At 41.4% G+C, this 27,678-nt stretch overlaps 1 protein-coding gene and 2 pseudogenes across 4 annotated transcripts in view; 2 read left to right on the top strand and 1 right to left on the bottom strand.

Annotated features, from left to right (window-relative positions):
* LOC114680429 (uncharacterized) overlaps positions 1–27,678 on the top strand; it is a 141,286-nt gene that overhangs the window by 98,994 nt on the left and 14,614 nt on the right. For all 3 annotated transcript variants that reach the window (XR_013397394.1, XM_077943944.1, XM_077943945.1), the window contains one exon: positions 12,513–12,576. Coding sequence is in view for 2 of the 3 variants with exons in the window: in XM_077943944.1 (XP_077800070.1) it covers positions 12,513–12,576 (64 nt within the window). In the remaining variant the exon portion in view is untranslated. The remainder of the gene's footprint in view (positions 1–12,512; positions 12,577–27,678) is intronic.
* On the bottom strand, positions 16,936–17,713 carry LOC706319 (nascent polypeptide-associated complex subunit alpha-like; annotated as a pseudogene).
* LOC100430070 (double homeobox protein A-like) lies at positions 19,389–20,410 on the top strand (annotated as a pseudogene). The gene has a single exon (XR_013397393.1). The product of XR_013397393.1 is annotated as a double homeobox protein A-like (transcript).

The raw sequence follows: 27,678 nt of genomic DNA, 5'->3' as shown, positions 1-27,678 counted from the left end.
CCTTCCTTTAGAACATAGACTCAGTCCTGAGCTGAAAGAACAGCTTGATGACAGATGTGCTATATTTAAACCATTCTTCTTTTCTGACTCTAGAAGAGTCTGACTTCTCTCTCTTTGGATGAATGTTTTCCTACAAGACTCCTTACTCCTTAGTCCTTCATTCAAAGAATCTGCTTATGAGTCCCCAATACATAAATAATTCTGTAGTGCTGATAGCAAAGGTTCAAACTGGGCCTACCATATTCTGGGTTGCTCTATGTGGGGTTTTGTGGATTCATCTGTTTGTATGTGTGTTACATGTGTGTGTGGCAAAACAAGTGTAATTCTTACATCCCATCTTGCCTCTCCTTCCCACCTCATGACACCCCCATCTGTCACAGCCTCCATGGCCTTCCCTGCTCTTTCAGCTCCCAGCCTCCATCCCCCAACCCCATGCTCTTCTATTGCTGCCAGTATTTCCACTTGACTGGTTTTGGGGTCTTTTTTTTCATTATTTTGTGTTTCAAAACATTTTGGGGGAACTTGTAGAGTCAAAGTTGTGCTAAAATGTGAAAAGTTAAAGACATTGGTGTACAGCAAAGTAAGGTTTACAATACTTTGTTTGTAGGTAATGCTCAAGTTAAGGAAGAAGGAAACTGAAATAATCTAGTGTTTACCCAGGGAACAACACTGGAGAAGCCACTCTGAGTAGGCATGGCAGATTTCCAGAAACAATAACAAGCACAACTGATGAAATTTTTTGACTGATAAATGTACACATGCCAAAAATAAACACATGTTATAACAGACACTACTGACTCCGCCAGATCCCCTTGGACCCCTTGACTGTTTTCTGTGTGCTGTTTCCCTGGCCTTTGTGTGTTTGTACCACTAACAACTTGTGACTATGAACTTTTCTTTGGAATACTTCCCTCAGGTTACTGGAACACTTTACCTGCACATGCAGAGAGCCAGAAGTACCTGGAATTTTGCACCTCCCCACGCCACTCTTATCTCATGATAAGCTGGTTTGATAGTATGAAAGCCCAGCTCCCTAGCCTGAGGTTGGGATAAATTTAAAAAGTTGTGTGTAAATAGAGATTTATGCCTTGTTGCTGCATTAAAAACTTAATATTGAGAATTGTGAGTTCTCAAATTAATATATAAATTGAATAAAATTTCCATCAAAATTTTAATTGGAATTTTTGGGAGTAGATATAATTAAAAGTCTAAAATTTATCCGAAACAATAAAGGTAAAAACACCCCCTCCAAAAAAATTTTGTAAAAAAAAATAGAGAACTATTTTTAGAGAGAAGAGAAACAGAGAGAAGGAAGTCTTCTCTCACCAGATATTAAAATGTATTACACAATTACAGCAATGGACTTTAACCACCGAATGACATGGTTCTTGGTTCTTGTGTAAAAATATAAAGAGGGGCAGAACAGAATAAAAATTCCAGAAGCAGACCCAAATATTTGTACAATCATTTAGAGTATGATAATGGTAATTATTTATATCATTATGAAAATATTACTCAAGGAATGATGTTGGAAATAACAGGATAACTCACCCTCAAATTAAATACATTCCAAGTGAATTGAAGTTTTAAAAAAGAACCTTCGTCTTCTAGCAATAAGAGGCTAGGCAATTCAGAACAATGCTCCTGCTGAAAACCATCAGAAAACCTGAAAAACTATAAAATACATCTCCTTGAAGGTATCTGAGAGTCAAAAAGTCCGTGAAGAATAATAAAGTCAAGATCTAAGAGATGAAGGAAACTCAGAGAGGTAAACACAGCATCTGGGGATGCTTTGCCCCTGGAGGTGCTGGGCAATTTCAAAGTAGATGGCTGAGAAACTGTAGACTACAACACTTTTGAGAGCCTTAAGGAGCTAAGAGAATGAAAACTGGAGTAAAGGATAATTCGGAAAGGAAAGCCTCTAGTAAACTCCCAGTACATTGGTTTGGGTTCCTGAAGGGCTGTGCCTGAATAGTGAGTGTGGAAGTAGATGAGCCCTCATATTGAACAGTTTCCAGTCATTTCCAACCCTGATTGGATTGGGTTGATCCTGGATTGTTATAACCCTAAGCAGCCTCCTAGAAGTACAGGTATATTTTGTTTCATGTGCTTTGTTTTGTTGGACTTCCCTTGATTGCACTTCCCAGATACTCTGTTTTTTTAAATAAATCGAAGGTTTGTAGCAGTGCCGCATTGAGGAAGTCTATCAGTGCCATTTTCCCTACAGCATGTGCTCACTTAATGTCTCTGTGCCACATTTTGGTAATTCTTGCAATATTTCAAATTTTACTGTTATTATTATGTCTGTTATGGTGATCTGTGATCAGTGATCTTTGATGTTACTATCAAAGATCTAATTGTTTGGGAGCCCTGCAAATCGCACCCATATAAGGTGGTGAACTTAATTGATAAATGTGTATGTTCTGACTGCTATGACTGGCCGTTGCTCCATCTCTCTCCCTCTCCCTCAACCTCTCTATTCCCTAAGACACAACAATATTGAAAATAGGCCAATTAATAGCTCTTCAATGGCCTCTAAGGATTCCAGTGAAAGGAAGAGTTGCATGTCTCTCACTTTACCTAAAAAGCTAGAAATAATTAAGCTTAGTGAGAGGAAGACATTTTGAAAGCCAACATAGGCTGAAAGGTAGGCCTTTTGTGCCAAATAGTTGGCCCAGTTATGAATGTAAAAAAAAAAAAAAAAGTTCTTGAAGAAAATTAAAAGTGCTACTCCAGGCCGGGCGCGGTGGCTCAAGCCTGTAATCCCAGCACTTTGGGAGGCCGAGACGGGCGGATCACGAGGTCAGGAGATTGAGACCATCCTGGCTAACCCGGTGAAATCCCGTCTCCACTAAAAATACAAAAAAAAAAAAAAAAAACTAGCCGGGTGAGATGGCGGCGTCTGTAGTCCCAGCTACTCGGGAGGCTGAGGCAGGAGAATGGCGTGAACCCGGGAGGCGGAGCTTGCAGTGAGCCAAGATCGCGCCACTGCACTCCAGCCTGGGCGACAGAGCGAGATTCCTATAGAGGAAGTTTCAGTAGTCTGGGTAGCAGATCAAACCAGCCACAACATTCCCTTAAGCCAAAACCTGACCCAGAGCAAGGCCCTAACTCTTCAATTTTATGAAGGCCTAAGAGGTGGAAAAAAACTGCAGAAGAAAAATTTGAAGCTAGCAGAGGTTAGTCCATGAGGTTTAGAGAAAAAAGCCATCTCCATAATGTAAAAGTACAAGGTAAAGCAGCAAGTGCTGACGGAGGAGCTGCAGCAAATTATTCAGATCTAGCTAAAATCACTGATGATGGTGGCCATGCTAAAACAACAGATTTTTGAAGTAGAAAGAAACAGCCTTCTGTTGAAAGAAGACGCCATCTAGAACTTAGCTAAAGAGTAGTTAATGTTGGCTTCAAAGAACAGGTTGACTTTCTTCTTAGGGGTTAATGTAACTGGTGACTAAATTGAAGCCAATGCTCAGTTACCATTCCAAAAGCCCTAGGGCCCTCGGGAAGCATGCTAAAGCTATCTGGCCTGTGCTCTATAAATAAAACAACAAAGCCTGAATGACAGCATATCTGTTCACTGTCATTACATGCTTACATTCAGTAAGCATGGCTTACTGAATATTTAAAGCCCACTTTTGAGATCTACTTCTCAGAAAAAAAAAATGTACAGGGATGTGTATTAATGTTGTTCTAATGGCTGCTAACACAGCATCCATTCTGCACCTCTTGGACTAAGAAATAATTTGATTTTCAGGTTTCACTATTAAGTAAACACATTTTGTAAGATTATAGCTGTCGTAAAGCATGATTCTTCTGTTAGATCTGGGCAAAGTAATTGAAAAGCATCTGAAAAGGATTCACCATTTTAGATGCCATCAAGAACACTTATGATTCATGGGAGGAGGTCAAAAAAATAATATTAATGGGGTTTATAAAAGGTAGATTCCAACCATCATGAATGGCTTTGAAGGGATCAAGACTTCAGTGGAGGAAGTAACTGCAGATGTGGTAGAAATAGCAAGAGAACTAGAATTAGAAATGGAGCCTGAAGATGTGACTGAATTGCTGCAACCTCACAATAAAACTTGAACAGATGAAGAGTTGCTTCTAATGGATAAGAAAAGAAAGTGGTTTCTTTAGATGGAATGCAGTATCCCGGTGAAGATGTTGTGAACATTGTTGAAATGACAACAAAGAATTAAGAATGTTTCATAATCTCAGTTGATAAAGCAGCAGTAGGGTTTGAGAGGATTACTCCAATTTTGAAGAAGCTCTATGGTAGGTAAAATGCTATCAAACATTATGGCACATTAGAGAGAAATCTCTCAATCAATTCAGCAAATTTCACTGTCGACTTGTTTTAAGAAATTGCCACAGCCACCTCAACCTTCAGCAACCACCACCCTGATCAATCAGTAGTCATCAATATCAAAGCAAGACCTTTACCAGCACAAAATACTATGACTCACTGAAGGCTGAGATGATTGCTAGCATTTTTTAGCAATAAAGTATTGTAAAATCAATATATGCATGTTGTTTTCTTAGATAAAATGCTATTGTACATTTAATGGACTACATGGTAGTATAAACATAACTTATGTATTCCCTGGGAAACAAAAAAATTGTATTACTTGTTTTATTAAAATATTCACTTTATTGCCATAGTCTGTAACTGAACCCACAATATCTCTGAAGTATGCCTGTAAATATAAATAATTTTCTTAGGAAAAATTGCACTTTGTCAGTCTCAAATGATTGTATATTGCATATACATCTGAAACCCAATTAAAAAAATAACCAAGCACACAATGATACCAGATGATTTTATTAAAACTTATGGAAAACATGAGACAATAGAAACAGATCCAGAGAAGATACAGAAAATACAGTTACCACAGATTTAAAATGTGTGCTTACTTTATTTGAGATAAAATACAAGACTGAGAATTTTGTAGTGGGTTAGAAACCAGAAAAACCCTTAATAAATGGAAATTCTATGGCCAGGCGTGGTGGCTCATGCCTGTAATCCCAGCACTTTGGGAAACCAAAGTGGGCAGATCACCTGAGGTCAGGAGTTCGAGACCAGACTGACCCACATGGAGAAACCTCATCTCTACCAAAAATAATTAGCCGGGCTTGGTGGTGCATGCCTGTAATCTCAGCTACTTGGGAAGGCTGAGGCAGGAGAATCACTTGAACCTGGGAGGTGGAGGTTGCGGTGAGCCAAGATCGCAACATTGCACTCCAGCCTGGGCAACAAGGGCAAAATTCTGTCTCAAAAAAAAAAAAAAAAAAGGAAATTCTAAAACTAAAAATTAAAATAAATGAAATTAAGAACTCAGTGAATGAATTTAATCAGAATTTAGACAAAGTTGAAGAGAGAATTAGTGAACTGGAAGATAGCTCAGAATAAAGCACAGAAAGGAGAGGGGAAATGGAAAAACATGGAAAAGAGCATTAAAAACAGAGGATATAGCAAAACGTTTTAACATATGTATAAATGAGGCTTCTTAAAGTAAGGAGAAGCCCAAATGAGGTAGAAGCAATATCTGAAGAGATAATGGCTGATAATTGCCTAAAACTAATGAAAGATAATCAAGCCACAGATTTCAGAATCACTCAAAATTCAAAGCTTGAAAAATAAAAGTAAAATTATCATAGTAAAACTTCTTAAAGTAAGGACTAAGAAGAAATATTGAAAGTAGCCAGGGAAAAAGAGAGATACCTTCCAAGGCATAACAAACTGTTCCCTGACTTTTTGACTGTAACAAGGGCTAGAAGATAATAGAATGGTATCTTCAAAATACTGAAGGAAAATAATTGCCAAAGAATAATTCCAAATGTTACCAAAAAGAAGTGAGACATGTTATGTTACAACAGATCAAAACTAAGAGGTTGTTCTTCACACAGAAGAAAAGTCAACTCAGAGTGAAGATCAGAGATGCAAGAAAAAATAAAGAGCACAAAAATGGTAAATATGTGACTAATTTAATTGACCATTGACTATATAAAACAATAATAATAGTGGCTTAGGGTAAAATACAATAATAATATATTTTTATATGTAATATATATAGTAATCCCTTAGGGTAAAATACACATAAAGAACTAAACAGTAAATTACACATAAGTCATGAGGAAATAAATGAAGTTTAAAGCTTCTAAGGTTTTTGCATTACCTTGGAAAAGAGTAGAAATACCAAGCAACGTTAGACTTTAAGTGAAGATTTTAAGTGTAGTCACTGAGGTAAGCACAAATAGAAAAGCAAAATTATATAAAACTACCAAGCTAATAGAAGAGGGAAATGGAATAATAAATAATATGGAGTCCCCAAAAAGGCAAGAAAGAAGTAAGGAATATAGATCAATAAGAGAAAGGAGAAGTAAAAGGGCAGATTAGATCTAAACACATTAGTAACTACATTTAATATAAGCAAACTAAAACATCCAATTAAAGTTTGTCAGTCAGGATTTTAAAAAAATTACAACACATTGCTTACAAAACACTCATCTAAAGTACAAAGAGGCTGAGTGCGGTGGCTTACGCTTGTAATCCCAGCACTTTGGGAGGCAGAGGCTGGTGGATCACCTGAGGTCAGGAGTTCAAGACCAGCCTGACTAACACGGTGAAACCACATCTCTACTAAAAATATACAAATATAAAAATTAGCTGGGTGTGGTGTAGGGCACGTATAATTCCAACTACTCGGGAGGCTGAGGCAGGAGAATCACTTGAACCCGGGAAGCAGAGGTTGCAGTGAGCCAAGACCACGTCGTTGCACTCCAGCCTGGGCAACAAGAGTGAAACTCTGTCTCAAATAAAATAAAATAATAAAATAAAATAAAGTGCAAACATATAGAAACAAATGGAAAAAGAAAGCTATAGTAGTTATATTAATATCATGAAAAGTAGATTTTTAAGGCAAAAGTGTTACTACAGATAAAGAGAGATAATTCATAATGACAAAAATGTGCAGTTTGCTGCAAAGATTTTGCACTTCTAAGATTGTATGTCTTTAATAACAGGTGAAAATACACAGCACAAAATTTAACAGAACTACAAAATAAAACTGTTTTTCAAAGTATCTGTGGTGAAGGAACATTTAAAATTTTCTAAACTGCTGCAGTTTAATACTCCTATAAAATTACAATAAAAACTGATTAATAGAGAAAGTGAAAACAACACAAAATACAAATTCACTAATAATGCATAGATGTCACAGCAATGTCAAATTGCTAATAAAGTTGCTAAATAGTTGTTTCAATTTACAATGCGTTCTAAGAACATGCTAATTTATGTGCTCTTGGACAGGTGACAGTTTGGAGACTACCACTGGCCAGCAGAACACATTTTGAATAGCACTGAAACAGAAAAAGCCACAGTTGTAGTAAGAGACTTTCCACATTTCTTATAGAAGAAGCACCTAATTAATAAGTTTAATCCAATTGACATATGTGAATGTTGCACCCAAGATATGTGTCATGTGTACTTAAAAAGGGTATCTAGGCCATGCATGGTGGCTCACACCTGTAATCCCAGCACTTTGGGAGGCCGAGGCAGGTGGATCACGAGGTCAGGAGATCAAGACCATTCTGGCTAACACAGTGAAACCTCGACTCTACTAAAAATACAAAAACAAAATTAGCCGGGCATGGTGGCAGGCGCCTGTAGACCCAGCTACTCAGGAGGCTGAGGCAGGAGAATGGCATGAACCCAGGAGGCGAAGCTTGCAGTGAGCGGAGATCAGGCCACTGCACTGCAGCCTGGATGACAGAGTGAGACTCCATCTCAAAAAAAAAAAAAAAAAAAAAAGGGTATCTATCTGCCAATTCCATCTTGCAGCATATAGACAATTTTTGTTTATGTGTCATGTGTACTTTTCACACGTCACATAAACAAAAATTGTCTATATGGTATAAGATGGAAATCACACCAATTATGTTCTCTGGAGTGGAAGTAGGCTAGAAATCAATTTTTTTTTTCAAAAGAAAGATTAGCTGGAAATCCTCTCTGTATTTGGACATTTAAAACTACACATTAAATAATCTATGGGTTAAAGAAGAAATCACAATGGAAAAGTCATGCATACCAAAACTTCTAAGATCCAGCTTAAGCTATGCTTAGAGAGCAATACATATCCTTAAGTGCACATATTAAAAAAGAAGATGAGTTGGATATCAGTACTCTCAGCATTCATCTCAAGAAATTGGCGAAGTACAGTCAATGAAACCTAAATAAAGTATAAGAAAAGACATGTTAAAGAGCAGGGCCAAAAGAGGTTAAATATAAAATAAAAATTATAAGAAACCACAATAGTACTTAAAGAAAATAGGAGGTTTTTTAAATAGTTGGGGTGCAAAAGCCCTTCTAAATATGGCATCAGAGACAGAAACTATGAAGGGAAAAAGATAATGCAATTAGACTATTTACTTTTAAAAAAAATCTATGTCAAAATCACCACAGACAATACTAAAAGACAAATGACCACACAGGCAAAATATTTGCAAATTATATGACAAGAAGTCTGTATCATTTCTATGCAAAGAGCATATGCAAAATCAATACATAAAAGGAAAACATTGCAATAGAAAAAAATAGCCACAAGACATGTACCGGCACTTGCAAAAACAAGATACATAAATGGTTCATAAACATATTAAAATACATAATCTCACTAATAATCCAAGAAATAGAGTAATGTCTAATCTCACTGACAACAAAGAGTTTTCAAATACAAGCTTTTATTTTCAAGCATGATTATACTTACAATAAAACCAAAAGCAGCTAGGCATGGTGGCTCACACCTGTAATCCCAGTACTTTGGGAAGCTGAGGCAGGTGGATTGCTTGAGCTCAGGATTTCAAGACCAGTCTGGGCAACATAGTGAGACCCCATCTCTAAAAAAAAAAAAAAAAATTAAAAATTAGCCAGGCAGGGTGGCACATGCCTGTAGTCCCAGCTACTCAGGAGGTTGAGGTGGGAGGATTGCCTAAGTCTGGGAAGCTGAGATTGCAGTGAGCTGAGATGACATCACTGCACACCAACCTGGGCAACAAAGTGAGACCTTGTCTCAAAACAACAACAACAAACCCCAAAAGCAATAATAATAATCAGTGGTGAATGATGAGTGTGCAGGAGTTATGTGTGAGGTATAGAATGAGGTATAAAAAAGGGGCTATTTTTCCAGAGAGAAATTTAACAATATGTATCAAAAGACTTAAATGGAAACCACTCAACTCAGGAAATCCATTTCTTAGAATTTGGCCTTAGGAAATAATCATGGATACATACAAAGATGTTTTTACAGGTATGCATATTATCACACTGTTTATAATAGTAAAAAAAAAAAAAAAAAGTGAACTATATAAATGTCCAAAATTAGGGAAGGTTAAAAACATTTCATACCCACATAAACAGAGTAGAGGAACACAACTTATCTATTAAAAATGATAACATGAGAGAATATTCAGCAAAATGAAAAGTGATGCATGAAATATTGGTAAGGGAATAAAGTAGACTGTGAAATACCGTATTTTATAAAACATTTAAAGCAAACCCGTGTTGCTTAAATAAAAAAAAGGAAAGAAAAAGAAAGGAAAAAAAAAAAAAAGAAAGGAAGGGGAGGGGAGGGGAGGGGAGGGGAGGGGAGGGGAGGGGAGGGAAGGGGAGGGGAGGGGAGGGAAGGGAAGGGAAGGGAAGGGAAGGGAAGGGAAGGGAAGGGAAGGGAAGGGAAGGGAAGGGAAGGGAAGGGAAGGGAAGGGAAGGGAAGGGAAGGGAAGGGAAGGGAAGGGAAGGGAAGGGGCAGGCTTTCACTATGTTGCCCAGGCTGATCTCAAACTCCTAAGCTCAAGTGATCCACCCACCTCAGCCTCCCAAAGTGCTGGGATTACAGGTGTGAGCCACCCTGCTGCCCAATATATGTTACTTTTCATCAGAAAAAATGGTGCTTAAAAAAAAATTTCTGGTTTTGAAATTTTTACCTTTGCTTTCAAATTTCAAATGAAATGCAGAGGAAGCGTATGTACAATTCATTGCTTACTTACCTGGCCCTTGTTCTGCAGAGTTCACTTGGTCATATAGTAAACTTGTTTTCACACTAATATTTGACATGGAAATTGAAAGAAAACACTGAACTTGTTTTTATCACATTTGGAGCAGCAGCTTTTTTATTCTAATTTTTTTAGCTTATCGAGATAAGTGGTTTTCTATAGGATATTAAACATCATTTCCAAGGCACGAAATTTCTCGTAAAGGTAATCTATTCACTCATGCAATAAATATTTATTAGGCATATTTCTGTGTTCGGCCCTGTGCCAAAGACTGAGAATACAGTGATGGACTAGATCAGCCACCACTGCCCTTGTGGGGTTCAAGGTCCAAGGTCTCTCCTATCAGATGCGTCACACTTGACGATCCATCACTCAGGCCACAGCGTGGGCAATTTTCAAATGCAGACCACTCCGCCCAAATTCCTGAGCCCTTCAGCGCACACTGAGTGCACCAGAAGCAAATGTATTAGCAGGAGTGTGCAAGCAGTCCTTCGGAAATGAGGAAGTCACTCTCTTCCTGAAAAGTAACATATCAGCTTTTCTCAACTATTTCTGGAACTAAATTTTAAAAATTTGAGTCTTGTCTTAAAACAGCTAAGAAAAGTAAATAAATGAAGCTGCCAACAATCTCTCACCCTCGAGGATGTGAGGAAAGAGTATATTTATGAAAGGGAACCAGAAGGACTGTGCTCACTGGCTGATAGACAACGCAAATAGGAATTCATTTCCCAACAATGACTCAGCAGAATCACAGATATAATGTAGGCCCAGGATTGAATGAGGAGAGTCATACACAGGTCATAACACAGCATGAAAGTAATGAATATTTGTACACTCAGTTTTCTCTCAATTTGTTTCCTGCTCAGAAAGTTCAAATGCCAATCTGTCCAAAGCCAGATGTGGTAACGCCAAGTTCAGGTGAAGCTGGATCAGCAGGTCTTGGTGGAATTGCATAGACATGCAGCAACTCAGGCTGTCACAGATGTGGAGATGGTCTGCCAGGCCTGGGAGTAAGAGGTTTGGTCCAGATGAGATGGGGATTGCTTTGTTTATCTATTGCTGTGTTTAAAAAACAAACAAACAAATCCACAAAACTTAGTGGCTTAAAACAAATACAGACATGCAAAATGTCTTAATTTTTCATGAGTCTGAGGGCTGAACCGACTCCACTGGACAGCCTTCCTGCTTCACGTACTGCCATCGTGTGCAGTCATATGGCTGCCTTCATCTGGGAGCTTGGCTCGGGCTGACAGTCCAAGATGGCATCTCATCCTTCAGCGTCTCTCTCCACGCAGCCTATTAATACTCAGGAAACCACCTGAGCAATATTACAATACGGCAGATGACTTCAATGCATAAGCACCAATGGGGTCCCTGCTTGCATCCTATTTGCTAATGTTTCTTTGGCCAAAGCAAAGAAACATTCACATCGCCCATTCCAGAGTCAATGCAGGAGGCGCTACCCAGGTTATGACTCTTTTGGGCTGTGGTTTATTGGGGCCCTCAATCTAACTGTCTACCACAGGGACCAAGACCAGAAAACGGGTGAGATGAGGACGTGAAAGCGGAATATAGTGCGGGGATGAGGTGGGGCGGAGGCCACAATAGGAACGTGGTCACCAAACAAGACAATAGCATAATTGGAGTTAGGAGTGGGGACACGGAGATCAAGGTGAAGAGATATACAGAGGAACTGTGGCGCTGCTGCTCCTGGTTCCCATCTTTCCTGGTTCTCCAGCCCCTCCATTCTCTGTCCCAAACATTGGCTCAGGTGTTCCAACTTTGAAGATATGTTTTTAATGTGGTTTTATATATGTTTTAAATGTTTGTAAAAAGTGGAATATCAATAATTTAACCAGTAGACTTACATTGTAAGAGGGGAGGAGTCTGTCCGTGGTTTACAAACTCTCATGTGATTCTCTGACCTCATCTTCCGCCCCCCAACCCCCAGTCGCAGTCTCTGTAGTTGCACTGGCCAATTGTTCTACAATAGGGCCTTTTGCCTGCCATATAGCCCCTGTCTGGGAACCTCTTCCCCGACATACATACACGGCTCCCCCATTTTTTTCATATCTTTGCTAATGTGTAATCTCACTGATTATTTCCCTAGCCATTTTCCTGACATCATTTAACATGGCAACTTACCCTTTCTCCACACATCACTATTCTTTTTCTGTCCTGTATTTCTCTAGAGAGCCCTCACACCATGTCACAATATATATATTTATTTGTTTGTTGTTGTTGCTTGTCTGATTTATTTTGCATCTTTCCACAGTCCCAGGATGATTCTAACATGCAGTCAAGTTCACAAGGAGCAGGTTTAGGGCGCAGGCTTCAGTTACTCAGAACTCTATTCTAGTCCTGCCTTGCAGCTGAGAGGACCCATGATCTTGGGCAGTTCCTTAACTTCTGAAAACCTCAGCTATAAAATGCAAGTCATGAAAGTTTTTCTTATCTCTTAGGTTCTTGCGAAGATTACATGAGACTTGTAAGCATGGAGCTCAAGCTCATGGCGCCCGGCACGTGGTAAGTGCTGCGTGACCAAAAGATTTTTGTGGGAGGGGATTTGGGTCTCCCATTCTGTGATGGTTGTGTCAACCCTTCTTGAGAATAGCATGTGGGGTTAAGCACACCTGGCGGCAGTGACTGTCTTCTTTTCTTTTCCGTCAGCAGAGATTGTTAGGGTTGCTTAGCAAAGCACCTGCTTGTCCTTTTAGAGCCCAGTCTCCTGGTGTCAATAAATTCATAATTGTTCATTAGATCACATCGATTTCTTACAGCAAAGTAAAGAATATTGAAATCATAGTTGCCAAAGGTTTTTGGCTAGGTAACAGCCACAGGAGAAAATGGATATTATGAATTTCCTTTTGATACACATTAATTATATTTTCTCATTTGAAAATCATTTGAAAGAAGTATGTCAAAGCTTTTCTGGCTAGGTGCAGTGGCTCATGCCTGTAATCCCAGCAATTTGGGAGGCTGAGGCCGGTGGATCACCTGAAGTCAGGAGTTCGAGACCAGCCTGGCCAACATGGAAAAACCCCCTCTCTACTAAAAATACAAAAAAATTAGCCAGGCATGGTGGCAGGCACCTGTAATTTCAGCTACTCGGGAGGCTGAGGCGGGAGAATCACTTGAACCCAGGAGGCAGAGGTTGCAGTGAGCCTAGATTGTGCCACTGTACTCCAGCCTGGACAACTGAGACTCTGTCCTCCCCCCCCCAAAAAAAAGCTTTTATTTTTAAAACTTTCTTTCTAACAGAGAGAGCATTATAGCAAATCACCCAAGACTATGGTACTAGGCATCTTACTTCCTCAGGACTTTCAGGTTTGTCCAAGGAGCATTTCTAGGATCTCATGATGGTGCCAGCTATTTTGTTTATTTCAGAACCTCTTCTCAGGGAGCCTTATATTAAAGTGAATTCTCAGTAGAAACAATTTCTCTCTAGCTTATCCTTCCTGGAAAGATCTGATAGGAGTAAAAGAGAAAGCATTTTTAAAAACGGTTTATTCATTACTCATTTAAAACATGAAAGTATTTATGGAGCTCTGCTGACATGGAGGAGCCCAGGCTGGCCTTCACGGAGTTTACATTCTATCAGAGCGACCTATCAGATTTGCATGCAGCGAAGTGCAGTAAAGTTTGCTAAGTGCTACTGTAACAGTATAAACAAAGCAGTCAGGAAGAGTGATGACTCGCAGCTGGTTATGGAGCAGGCATTCTCAACAGCTTTCCACAAGAGAGATTTCACCGGACCCAGAAGAGAGAGAGGCTCATTCAAGTGACAGGATCAGCTGGAGAGTCTACTTAGAAATTTGAAATTTATTCTTCAGGCAATCAGGAGCCATTGAAACGTTTTGAGCAAAACCAAGTCATGACTAGATCTGTGTTTAAGAAAGATCATTCTGAGACAGGTCCCCAGTCCTTGACCAGGCAGCACAATTGACAATGTGGTTAGATATTTTAGGGGTGATGGTGAATTTCCAGGATAGCAGTTGTGAGAATCTGTTAAATAAATAAATAAATAAATAAATAAATAAATAAATAAAGACTTGAGGTAAGAAATATGGTTGTCTGCTTTGCTCTGACCTCGGCCTTTGCTCGTTTATCTGCTGGGATTTGATCAGACCCATTCTAGCCTCTTTTTTGCTCTGCCACCACCAAGGGTAGTGGTCCTGGCCCCAGGCACTCAGCTCCCCTTCTCCATGAGCTCCCTGCTCTAGATACTGAGGCTCAAGACAGCAAGTCAAGTCAGTTGTGTTGAGTGAATGTCATGCACGAGGAATCGTGTTGTGGATGCTGTGATGTACTGCCCGGATGCCCATTCATGACTGAAGGACTCACCTGCCTCACTGCTGAGGGTGCTGCCGGCCCACGACCCTCAGCTGTCAGTCTAACTTCACAAGCAGACAGTTCAGAAGAGTCATCCCATCTTCAGAATTCTAAGTCAGGTCAAACGAGACTTTCTTTGAGATTGTACTGCAGCGCGACTTCTTCCTCTGCCCAATCCTGCTTCCTCCCCTCCTCTTCTTCCACAGCACTGACCCCAAAAATATTCATTATGAACCTCCTGTATGTGAACCTTCATCCCATGGTGTGCTTCCTAGGAACCCCCCCGAAACAGATAGAAAGAACAAGAATCAAGGATTAAAAGAGAGTGTCAGTCCATCACACGATGACAGGTTCATCACACTGGGATGAACATCAGTGCTCCCCTCGAGGGCTGGGGCCAGGACTCAATGAGGCTTTCAGTGATTTTTGATTCAGATAATGGATGGAACTTTCTCTGTAAATGTTTTAAAAGCCCATGCAATTCTCAGTTATCATTATAGTTGTAAAGCAGAGCAAAGATAACCTCAATGGATAACTGAAAGATGAGACTGGATTCAAAGTTGGAGACCCTGCAGCAGAGAGGGAAGTGGAGAGGATGTCACAATTGCTCAGAGGGGACATAATGAAGATGAGAAGGAGACTAATACTCAGAAATGGGCCATCAAGAGTGTGCAAGGCTTCAGAAATGTCAAGTGGGTTAAGCAATTATGGAAAGTGTTAGATTTAAGAGCAATGCTCACACTCAATTTTCTAGGAATGTCTGATTGGTCATCAGTAGTCTATTTGGAGAAGCATGGGGCAGAAATGTATCTGTCTCCTTTTCCTATGCCTAAGAAGCTGCTGGTACCCAGGGAGCACCCAGCGACTAATTATTATTGTTGAATAATTCTTAGGTGTTTGAAAGCAAAGTGCATAGTTTATTGCCACTAATGAAGACAATTATTGAAGCAGTATGTTGGAAAGTTTGTCTGCTACTGACCTCTGCCACACACCTGTGAACACACTCATCTACCTATCCATGCTCTATCCAGCCTGGTTGCTGACTACAAACAGAATTATCTCCCTAGTATCTTGGAAGTTGTTTTTCCTATACACACGACCTAGAAGGAAATCTCTAAGCCTATCCCTAGACTTTTTGTTTGTTTGTTTGTTTGTTTTTGTAGAGTCGGGGTTTCACCATGCTAGCCAGGCTGCAGGCTGGTCTCAAACTCCTGACCTTGTGATCCACTCACCTCAGCCTCCCAAAGTGTTGGGATTACAGGCATGAGCCACTGCGCCCAGCCCTCCCCTACTTCTTTAAGGCCCCTATACCTCTTTGAACATTATCATTCCTGAAAGAGTATGCAAATGAACCACTACTAAGATGGCATGCTTCTGAATTTAATCATGAAAGGGTAAACACATGTTACGCAATTAAAGATCTAAACACACATTTTGAGGGATATACTAATAGGATATTGAAGGCAGAGGAATTGTTTCCAAATAAAACAGCCTCCTTTGAAGTGAGAGTTCATCAAAGCAAGTTCTCCTTACCTTTAGGAATGTAGGCTTCTTATAAATTTACATGGCCACTTGGATTGGTGATCAGGGCATAATTTCCCCTTCCAATTTTGACCTATTTGGGTTGATGTTTAGTGCATCACCACACAATGATTTGTCTATCTCCCCACTAGACTATGAATTTTTTTTAGGGTAGGGACTTTTTCTTTAATCTCTGATTCCCTAGCACATTGCAAATAACCTGTTGCTTGGGAGACACTAAAAGGATATTGAAGGAAGGGAGAAGGGCAAAGAGAGGGAGGGGAGGAGAATGGAATGGAGTCCAGTTAGACTCATGGCGCTTATTCAGAGTTGTCAAAACACTTAATTCCTATTGACCTTGAGGGAGCTTCCTGACTCCCAGAGCACTGCGGGATAGTGAGAAGTAGGTAAAATTTGGAATCAGGAAACTTGGGTTTGTGTCCTAGTTATGCCATTTCATGCATATATGTCCTCAGATGAGGCATTTAACCTCCAACCCTCAATATCATCTTCTGTAGATTGAGAATTATTATGTCTACCTTAAAGAGATCCTGAGTGATTAAGTGAAATAAAATATGTGAAAGCATTCAGCAACCTTTTTTTTTTTTTGAGACAGAGTCTCACTTTGTCGCCCAGGCTAGAGTGCACTGGTGCAATCTCAGCTCACTGCAACCTCCGCCTCCCAGGTTCAAGTGATTCTCCTGCCTCAGCCTCCTGAGTAGCGGGGTTGTAGGTGCACAGCACCACACTCAGCTAATTTTTGTATTTTTAGTAGAGACAGAGTTTCACCATGTAGGCCAGGCTGGTCTCGAACTCATGACCTCAGGTGATCTGCCTGCCTCGGCTTCCCAAAGTGCTGAGATTCAGGTCTGAGCCACTGTGCCCAGCAAGCATTCAGCAATTTTTTAAATGCCATTTAATTGTTACCTACCATTATTATTACCCTGAAATCAGAGCCATCTTCCACTGAACTCCCTTTTCTGTTTAATTTGGCAAAATACTGTCTTTTTTTTTTTTTTCATCCAACAGGAAGCCACAGCTTTATTTATGATAGAAACAGTACAAATTTCAAACCAAGCTGCAGTTACTCCTTTGAGACACCGAAAAAAGTTGCTTTCAGATGGTTATATTGTTAATTCCATAATAGCATTTACAATATCATTACTGTTCTTCAGGGCTCCGACTGCCTTTGCTCTAGACACATTTGCTTGTGACATGACCAATTCTATGTCCTTAATTTCCACGCCTGTTTCATCGACCTCTTCCTTGTCACTCTCCTCTTGTACAGTTGGAGTCTGTGTGTTTTCCTGAATGTTTGAGATAGCTTCACCTTGAACTTTGAATTTCTCAGCAACTGCTAGTTGTGCTTGCTGAGATAAATCTTTGATCTTGGCTTCCCCAAAAGCTATGCAGGTATCCAAAGCAGGGTTCTTGTAGACATCTGGTTTTGTGATGACAGAGAAGATATTCTTAGATTTCCGGATAGTGACTCTAGTAACTCCTGTCACCTGTCAAAGACCCAGTTTGAACACAGCTTCCCGTGCCTTCTTTTCACTCCGCCTCTGTTTTGCTTTACTGACTAGTTCTTCATTAATTTCAGCTGCTACCGCCAGCTGGGCTTGTTGTGTGGTTACCTGGGTGGAATCCTGTTCTTCAAGCTCTGGTACTGACTCATTACCGTCAGATTCTGTTCCAGACCCTGTCTCAGCCTGGGGCTGCAGCAACTCCTGCTCTATACCGGGGACGGTTTCTGTGGCTTCGCCGGGCATTTTGTGGAGGGAATGGGGAATCAAGATGGCGGCAGAAAGAGAGCGAGCAAGAGCGAGTCCCATGCCTGTTGCAGAAGGAAGCCTAGCGCCCAAAATACCGTCTTTTGATAGAGTATTTTAAAGAAGGGGGAAAGTCTGACTTTAAATTCATTTTCTTTGCTTGTTCTCAGGATTTTGGTAAAGTGTATTGGATGGTTATTTTTTAAAAAATGAGAGCAACAGTGATTCCTGTCAAAGGTTTGCTACTGGCCTCCAGTTTAATCAGAACCACTTGAGAACTTCATAAAATACAGATTCCCAAGTCCCAATTCCGAGGACCTCAGTTCAATTGTCCTTGAGTGGGGATGGGGAAACCTGTAGCTTAAAAAGCTGCCCAGCTGAGGCTGATGAGAAACCAGGCTAGGAAACCTGGATAGGCTCCTTTTTCCATTTAAAACTGTCAGCACCTGTAATCCCAGCACCTTGGGAGGCCGAGGTGGGCAGATCACTTGACATCAGGAGTTCGAGACCAGCCTGGCCAACAAACATGGTGAAACCTCGACTCTACTAAATATACAAAAAAATTAGCCAGGCGTGGTGGCACATGCCTGTAATCCCAGCTACTCGGGAGGCTGAGACAGGGGAATCACTTGAACCTGGGAAGCCGGGTTGCAGTGAGCTGAGATCATGCCACTGCACTCCAGCCTGGGCTACAGAGTGAGACTCTGTCTCAAAAACAAACAAACAAAAAACTGTCAGAAAAGCTCCAAGTTCAGGCAAGAGAGTATGAATATGCCCTTTCTACCTGGCTAATTGTCAGCGGAATAAACCCTCACATGCTATGAGGGTTCATGGCATTCAGACTTGTGGTTTGAAACTAGCAATGTTATAGAAATGCCAGCCTCAGCCTGAGCATGCCTTTTGTGTAACAAATTCACAGGTAGGCACATGCACCTAAAATCAAAGCTCTGGAGCTAGAATGGGAAATACAGGATTAGTAGGGCTCTTAGAAAACACATTTGATCTCTTTTGTCTTATTTCCTCAGCTTCAGGAGAAAATGGCATAAAGCATACCTCTGTCTATTTTATAAGAATTTATTATGATTATCATTATTATTATTTATTTCACTATTTTTTTTAGAGACAGGGGTATCACTTTGTCACCCAGGCTGGAGTCCGGTGGTGTGATCATAGTTCACTGCAGCCTCGAACTCCTGGGCTCAAGCAATTCTCCTACCTCAGCCTCCTGAGTAGCTGGGACTACAGGCGTGCACCACCATACCTGACATACAGGAGTGTTTTGACCTGAAAATGAACGTGAAGAAGTAATGGTGATTCGAACTTTTTGGAAAAACTCCTCTGCCTCATCATCTTTGGGGCTCAGGGTAGCTCCAGAGTTACCATTCAGCACAACTCTTATAAAAATTGAAATTCTACATTTATATTCCACTGGGACTCATGTATGGCTGGTGGTAAATTGGTACAACCACTTCAGAAAACTGTTGAGTAGTGTCTAGCAAACTAAACATTTGCATACCCTATTTTGCTCCTATGCACATACCTAACAGAAATGTTTACAATGTTTACCAAAAGTCATGTACTAGATGTGCATAGTATATTATAATAGCTGATTATAATTATAATAACTGATTATAATAGCTCAAAACTGAAATTACCCAAATGACCATCTACAGTAGAATGAATTGTAATATATTTGCACAGTAGAATACCATACAAAAAAGAAAATGAATTATCTATAATTACACGCAAAATTAGATGAATTTCACAAGCATGAGTTTGAATGAAAAGCTAAACAGGAAAGAGTCAATACTGCACTTACATAAAGTACAAAACTGGCAGAATGAAGAAGCTGAGATTATGGGTCTCCCAGACAGTAGTTCAGCTTCCAGGACTCTCTTCCAGCATGACCAAAGACACCTCTTCACACAAGATGGTAGCAACAAATTATAGGTACAGTTGCAGCAAACTCACAGATCAATTGAAAATCCTCATCAATACCTTCAATCAAAAACTTTGCTCAGGTTATTCTACCAAACAAAAACTTGGTTTATAAATCAATACAGAAGAGTCAAAAATCCAGATCTGGTTTCAGAATTGAAGAGCTAGGCGTGGATTCTAGAAAAGACCAGAACCAGAGACTTTAGAATCAAGCCAGAGCCACGGACAAGATCAACCTGGTGCAGAGTTTCAAAGCAGAGAAGCTCGACGGTGTTGTACCACCTACAGTGCCTCTCAATTATGCCCTCTCATCAAGGCATTTTTGAAAAACCCATACTCTAGGACTGATTCCAGGAAGCAACTTGCTAAAGAAATTAGTGTTCCAGAGTCAAGAGTCCAAATTTGGTTCCAAAATCGAAGATCTAGATTTCATCTCCAGAGAAAAAGGGAGCCTGTTGTGTCCTTAGAACAAGAAGACCAGGGGCAAGATTTCTGAGAGACTTCAAGGTACAGAAGATACACAGAATGGCACCACCCTCACTAGCAGCTCTCATTTCTCTAGAGCCAGAACATGGTGAACACAGTCAAGTTCAGTGTATTTGATATTATCAACTTGGGCCCCAAATCTCTCTCATAGTCTTCTTGGGAGATGATAAAGGACTTGGCCGGGTGCGGTGACTCACACTTGCAATCCCAGCACTCTGGGAGGCCGAGGCAGGAAGATTGTTGAGCCCAGGAGTTTGAAACCAGCCTGGGCAACATAGCAAGACCGTGTCTCTACTATCAAAAATAAATAAAAAGAACTGTAGGAGGCAGAGATAGGTACAGGAGGCACCACACTACCCTATTGACACAGCCTGGATCCAGAGTTCAGCAGACCTGAGACAATGAAAATAAACTTAGTAATAATAATAATAATAATAAAAAGATTGTGGTTACCCTTGGGGTGGAGGTAGGGGGTTAGCGATTGTAAGAAGATATGAGGGGCACTTCTGGGGTGCTGATATATTGTATACTGATTCTTTCTTTCCCCTTTTTTATTTTTTAAATCTTTGTAGGTACACAGTAGGTGTATAAAATTCTGTTTCTTGATCTGAGGGATGGTTACAGAAGAATGTTGAGTTTAAAAATTAATTGAGTTGTGTATTTATGAGATCTGCATTTTTCCATGCATATTACACTTCAATTAAAAGTTTAAATCTGAGCATGCTCCTCAAAACAAGAAAAAAGAAAGTTGAAATCAACTCCAAGAATGCATATCCAAAGCGTAGCTGATGATGCTCAACAAGGGAGAACTGGCATTTATTTATAGCAAGACTCACTTTCTTTTCAATTACTTTATTATTTGTTATTAACTTTTTAAAGATGCGCTCTTGCTGTGTCCCCCGGGCTGGAGTGCAGTGTAGCGATCATACCTCACTGCAGCCTCGAACTCCTGAGCTCAAATGGTCCTCCTGCCTCAGCCTCTCGAGTAGCTGAGAATACAGGCAGGCACCACCACACCTGGCTAGTTTCTTTCTTTTTAAAGATGCTGGGAAGAGCCCACATGCTGTAACTTCTGAACAGTTTTCCCAACTGACCATTTTGGTTGTCTTTAGAGAAGTCTGACCAAAAAAAAAAAAAAAAAAAAACCCATTAGGTGTATTTTACAAAGGCTTCGTGAGCTGATAATATAATTCAACTATGCCTTCTGAAATGAAGGAGAACATTTCCTCCATATTCATAGAAACTTTCTTTTCATCTCAAAACATGCCTTGAACAGAGCTTGGGAAGAAATGTGTTAACCTGGCCTGAAAGGTTAACTGGTCTGCTGAGTGAGCTGTTCAGAAACTAACACACACACAAAATGATTTGAAAAAGTATGGCATTGTTGCTGTGTGTGTGCTTTTAAAAATTCCTTCTTAAAATGACTTTCTTTTAAGCCAGGCATGGTCATGTGCACCTGTAGTCCCAGCTGCTCTGGAGGCTGAGCGGGGAGGATCATTTGAGCCCAGCAGTTCGAGTCCAGCCTGGGCAACATAAAGAGACTCCCATTTCTAAAACAAACCAAAAAAAAAAACATGTTTTAAATGGCCTTATTTTTTAACGAAACTTTACATGTTCAATTTTAAGTCAATCAATACAGAAAACTAAAGAGCAGGAACCAGTATCTAAAATAAAAATCACCCTACATGCCTCCTCCCTAAGAAACTATTATTAGCATTCAGTGACTCTCATTCCAATAATTCTCTAGGCATAGATAGGAATTATTTTGTAAACATGGGGGAAATTTTAAACAAAAAGCAAATTATAAAGGAAAATCACTTGCATCATCTCCATTTATCTCTTAGAGGATGAAGGAGAGAGAAGAACTTTTACTTCCACAGATTATAAAATAATCTTTCTGGCCTCTCCTTTGATGAGATGAGTGCTCTGATAAGGAAATTGTTGAAATTCTAAGGTGAGTAAATAGTGCCTTTCTGATCAAGCATTGGCCTAACTTGGGTGGGAGGTGGGTTGGAAAACAGAGGAACCATGTCTAGTTGGTTTGATCATGGTGGGACTTTCTGAAAGGAGCCATTCACATAGAATCAAGACGTAGACCACCACAGAGCAAAGGAGAGAGAAGGTGTGGCCCAGAGCCATTAACAAAGCAACCACTGCCGGGGTGCCTGTGCAGATGAACACACAGGAAAAGTGACTAAGGTAATGATGATTGGAAGATTTGAAAAATGATCATCCCAGACCTGATCAAAGGAAAGAAATAGAACAAAATAGTGTCATAGGTCTGGCTATTCTTAATTAGAATAATTTCAGTTTCTTCTATAACTTTTAAAAGGAGAGTTTTTTTGTTTTTTTGTTTTTTTTTTTGAGGCAGAGTCTTGCTCTGTCACCCAGGCTAGAGTGCAGTGGTGCCATCTCGGCTCACTGCAACCTCCGACTCCTAGGTTCAAGCGATTCTCCTGCCTCAGCCTCCCCAGTAGCTGGGATTACAGGCGCGCAGCACCACACCCAGATAATTTTTGTATCTTCAGTAGAGACGGGGTTTCACCATGTTGGCCAGGATGGTCTCAAACTCCTGACCTCGTGATCCACCTGCCTCGGCCTCTGAAAGTGCTGGGATTACAGGCATAAGCCACCGCACCCGACCAAGGAGATCTGTTTGAATCACAGATTAAATGCGTTGATGCATAGATTCTACCTACTTACAGGTAAGCCCAGCCCAAAATTAAGATTTTTATTTGTTGTATGGCTCCTTCTCCAACTGGGTTTTGCAAAATTCTCACAAGATGAGGATTCCTTTAACTGAGGGTTTGGGAGATAGCAAAGTGCCAATCCTGATCTTTCTAGCACTCTGTGATGCTCTCTCTCTGACCCAGGAGGTAGATGGTGATTCACTGCCTAAGGGAGTCAAGAAGGCTCTGAGACTCAGAAGGAAAAATCGCCGTTCTGTCTTGAAACTTTTTCAAATGAAAGATTATATAGATTGAGACACTAGGACAGAAAGCCCTCAAAGCTTGGTACATCTCTCCTTAGACCGCATTTCCATTATGAAGTCTCAAACTTAATGTGTGTCTTTAGTACACATTGTTACTGGTTCATAATGGCAGGCCAACCCAAGCCATTAAAACCCCACTGATTGTGAACATGTTTGTTCACAGTTTGTGCCCTGCCCTGGTCCACGAGCTTGGCATATACTGGCTTGTTTAATACTCATAACTATAAGGCAAGCACCGTTATTATCCCTATTTTACAGATGAGGAAATGGAGGAAAAGAGAAGGTAGGCTGCTTGCCCAAGGTCTCAGCGCTAATGCGTGAGGCCTCAAAGGGCATGCTTCGAGCTAAGGGGCTGGTGCCAAAAAGCTGATTCATGAAGGCTGGGGGCAATTAAAGTTAGAATAGAGACCAATTTTCTTTTTTTTTTTTTTTTTTTGTTGTTGTTGTTGTTGTTGAGACAGAGTCTCGCTTTGTCGCCCAGACTGGAGTGCAGTGGCCGGATCTCAGCTCACTGCAAGCTCCGCCTCCCGGGTTCACGCCATTCTCCTGCCTCAGCCTCCCGAGTAGCTGGGACTACAGACGCCCGCCACCTCGCCCGGCTAGGTTTTTGTATTTTTTAGTAGAGACGGGGTTTCACCGTGTTAGCCAGGATGGTCTCGATCTCCTGACTTTGTGATCCGCCCGTCTCGGCCTCCCAAAGTGCTGGGATTACAGGCTTGAGCCACCGCGCCCGGCCGAGACCAATTTTCTTTACAACAATTCCTGGTCCTTGCTGTAAATTCTCAGATTATTTCAAGCCTTGGAAAGTCACAAAATCTCACAGCACACCACCCGCCCCTCTGGCAGTTTATTATATTGGGTGCTGGTCTCCTGATCTTGCACCCCAGAGTGTACTCAGCTTCTATGCAGGAAAGCAAGAGGTGTACACATGCATGAGTGTGTGTGTGTGAATGTGAGTGTGCATGTGTGTGAGTGTGAGTGTACTGAGCGTGGACAGGTGTGTGGGCGTATGTGTGAGTGTACCGAGGGTGGACAGGTGTGTGGGTGTATGTGTGAGTGTACCGAGGGTGGACAGGTGTGTGGGTGTATGCGTGAGTGTACCGAGGGTGGACAGGTGTGTGGGTGTATGCGTGAGTGTACCGACGGTGGATAGGTGTGTGGGTGTATGCGTGAGTGTATTGAAGGTGGACAGGTGTGTGGGCGTATGTGTGAGTGTACCGAGGGTGGACAGGTGTGTGGGTGTATGTGTGAGTGTATTGAGAGTGTATGTGTGTGTCCGATTAAATGTGTGCATGTGCATGTCTGTGTGCCTGATAGTGTGCATGTGTGTGGTTATGGGAATGTGCATTGTGTGAATGGACGTGTGGCTGTGTGTCTGAGGGAATGTGTGTGCATATATGCTGCTCCCAACTTCCTTACCGGCAACAACATCAGGTGACACAAGAGCTGTGCCCTCTGATGAGAAAGCTTAAGGAAGTTGTCCAAGAACAGCTCTGTGCCATCGGGAGAAGTTGTCAAGTGGCCTCTGAGAGGCACGAGCCCAGCAAACCCACTTGTGCCACTACAGGCATAGCTCACCGGACCACTCACGTGACTCTGACTCCCTTTTAGAGCCTGTGGGGTTTCCTTTTCTCCTTGATGAGTGGAAGTGGTCAGGTCACTGGGATCAAATTCCTGCTCCGCCTCCAGACACGAAGGGACTGTGGGCAGGCCACTTCACCTTTCCAGTCCTCACTGTCCCTGTCTGATAAAAGACAGCAGTAATACCCAGCACAAAAGTTTATGGTGCTGCTCAAAGGAGCCAAGGCAGGCATCTAAGGAAAAACCTCACTAGATAACGTACTTTGCACAGTGTATGTTTAATAAATGATGTTGTTGTTGCAATGAACAATGAAAATATTTTTTGTTTTGCGCCAAATCAATAGTGGAGCAAGGCACCGCAGGAAGTTTGCAAACGCTTTGCATGTATCTTATTGTATATCTTAATTATACATGAGGGCACCTTGAAAGTCACTGACAAATGAGGCCCAAGGTTCAGAAAGAGTTAATACACCAGAAGAGTTAACGGCACTCCTCACGGTCACCCAGGAAATCAGCCCTTCGCTTTAGCCAAGGGGAAAGTGGAAAAGTCCGTATTACACCACAAACCTAATTCGACCGCTGCAAATACTGACTGGAGTGAATTACACCTCTTTCAAAATGAAACACTACACCTGTAACTGTAATTTGATTGCCCAACTTTTTAAGGACCAGAAAAAATGAAATAAAGAAAGGAACTCTCAGCAGGAAGGCCGCGGTGTCACTGAGGAGATCCGACTCAGAACAATGACGGCGCTGCCTGCCGGGGCCACCTGCCTAAGAGGCGGGAATTAAGTCAATAAAGGCATTAAACAAACAGTGGAGCTTTAGTGTTCTAAATCAGTTTGTACAGTGGTTAAAGCTTGTGGGCCGAGGAGCACTGAAAGACTGCACACGTCCTCTATTAAATCTGAGCCAAACTCCTGTGGCAAATGCTTTGTTTACTCATGGCCTTTCTTTGCAAGACGGCTGCCCATGAGGATCATGAGCTGAGCTGGTGGAGCAGCGGCCAGAGGACACTGGAGCTTGGGGTGGTATCTGCACCTTCAGGCCAGTCGACTACCCTGCCTGCAACAAAGTGTTGGCTGAATGTTCCTCACAAAAGAGGGGCTTAGGCCCCATAACCCTAATAAAGCAGAAGCCTCAGGTGAAGAGGACAAAATGGAAGAAGACAAAGGCGTGAAACAGGCTCTGTCAGTTAGAGACAGTCCTGGAAACAGGCTCTGTCATTTACAGACAGTCCTGGAAAGTAGCTTTTAAGATTCCTTTTTTTGTTTTTGTTTTTGACAGGGCCTCCCTCTGTCACCTAGGCTAGAGTGCAGTGGCACAATCTCAGCTCACTGCAGCCTCGACATCCTGGGCTCAAGCGATCCGCCTACCTTAGCCTCCCAGGTAGCTAGGACTACAGGCATGCACCACCATGCCCCGCTAATTTTTTGGTTTTTAGTAGAGACGGAGTTTCACCATGTTGCTCAGGCTGATGTCAAACTCCTGAGATCAGGCAATCCGCCCGCCTTGTCCTCCCAAAGTGCTGGGATTACAGGAGTGAGCCACCGCTTGCGGCTGCCTTTAAGATTCCTGCTCCAAGGTACAAAAAAGAGCCCGACAGGAAGAGAGTGGCTGGAAGTCTGGGTCAGAGGTTCAGGGTCTCCCCTGAAAGCAGAGCTCAGCCCTCAGCCAGCACTGTTCCTCTGCCTTCCATCTGTGTGTAGTACTTAAAAATACCTCCACGTTAGCAACGCAGAGTCCTTTAGAATTGGGACAAATTAAAATTTTTTATAATTTTTAAAATTTTTTGTAGATATGCGAACTCACCAAGTTGCCCAGTTTTGAACTCCTGGACTCAAACGATCCTCTTGCCTCAACCTCCTAAAGTGCTGGGACAATAGGCATAAGTCACTGTGCCCAGCTACAAATTTAAATTTTAAAACTCTGGGAATATGTCATATGATTTTAAATGTGATAAATGACAAGATGTGTGTCAATGAATTAACCACATTTATGGCATTCACAAGAGGTAGCTTTGTCATCATGAAAAGCTGGTCATATTTTTGTGGGGACAGGGGTGGGGCAGAATGGTTCCCATAATAAGTCCTAACCTCACAACATTTCACATTTTGGAGGCAGTAAGGAAGCTGGGAGGAGAGCAATCAGTGCCAAATTACACAGCTTCCATGTAGGCGCAAGGCACTATCTTGTAACACTTGGACTTTGTCTTTAGTGCCTTATTTTCCATGGTGCACCTGTCTCTCATTAATAACCGGAAGGAGGGTTTTCTGGGGCTGAGACACAAGTGGATCATGAGAAGTAAGAGGATATCAATCTTTTCCAGGCCCAACTGCCTCTAAATTTTCTGTGTTGCAACACTTCTTCCTCTCTTCTTCCATCAATAAGGAAACATTTGACTATGTCTGGAGACATTTTTAGTGATTACAACTGAGGGTGGACTGCTCCTGACATCTCTAGTGGGTAGAGGCCAGAGATGTTGCTAAATGTCTTACAATGCACAGGACAGCTGCCCACATCAAAGAATTGTCAAGCCCAAAATATCAACAGTACTAGGCTGGAAAACCCTGCTTTCATGTCCTGATATCACAGCTGTATTGTTGAAAAGCCTCTCTTTGAACTAACTCACAATATGGTTTGAATAGCTAATAGTGCATATATAACCTTGCCAGGCCCAGTTGGCTTTTAAAAGTGGTTCTCACTTATTGGCAGGACTTTAAGTCAGGCAAAAAAAGAGGTGAAGACTCTTGGGTAGCCAGTAGGAGAATGTGTGTGTGTGTGTGTGTCTGTGTGTGTGTGTGTGTATTTGTGTGTTGGGGAGGCTCTCCTGACTATTCCTCTCATCTCATCATGGAGGCATCTACCTACTTATTCTATGGGTAGAAAGACCAGTCCTGCCCACTCATTCTGGCAAGAGCTGACGTGAGGACCCAGGCATGTCATCTCCTCTACCTGCAATTGGTGGGAGGCATAAGCATTGACTGACATACATGGTCCAGGTTACCC

Source organism: Macaca mulatta, chromosome 8 (assembly GCF_049350105.2).
Source record: "Macaca mulatta isolate MMU2019108-1 chromosome 8, T2T-MMU8v2.0, whole genome shotgun sequence".
Lineage (NCBI taxonomy): Eukaryota > Metazoa > Chordata > Mammalia > Primates > Cercopithecidae > Macaca > Macaca mulatta.
This window is presented reverse-complemented; position numbering and strand designations above follow the sequence as displayed.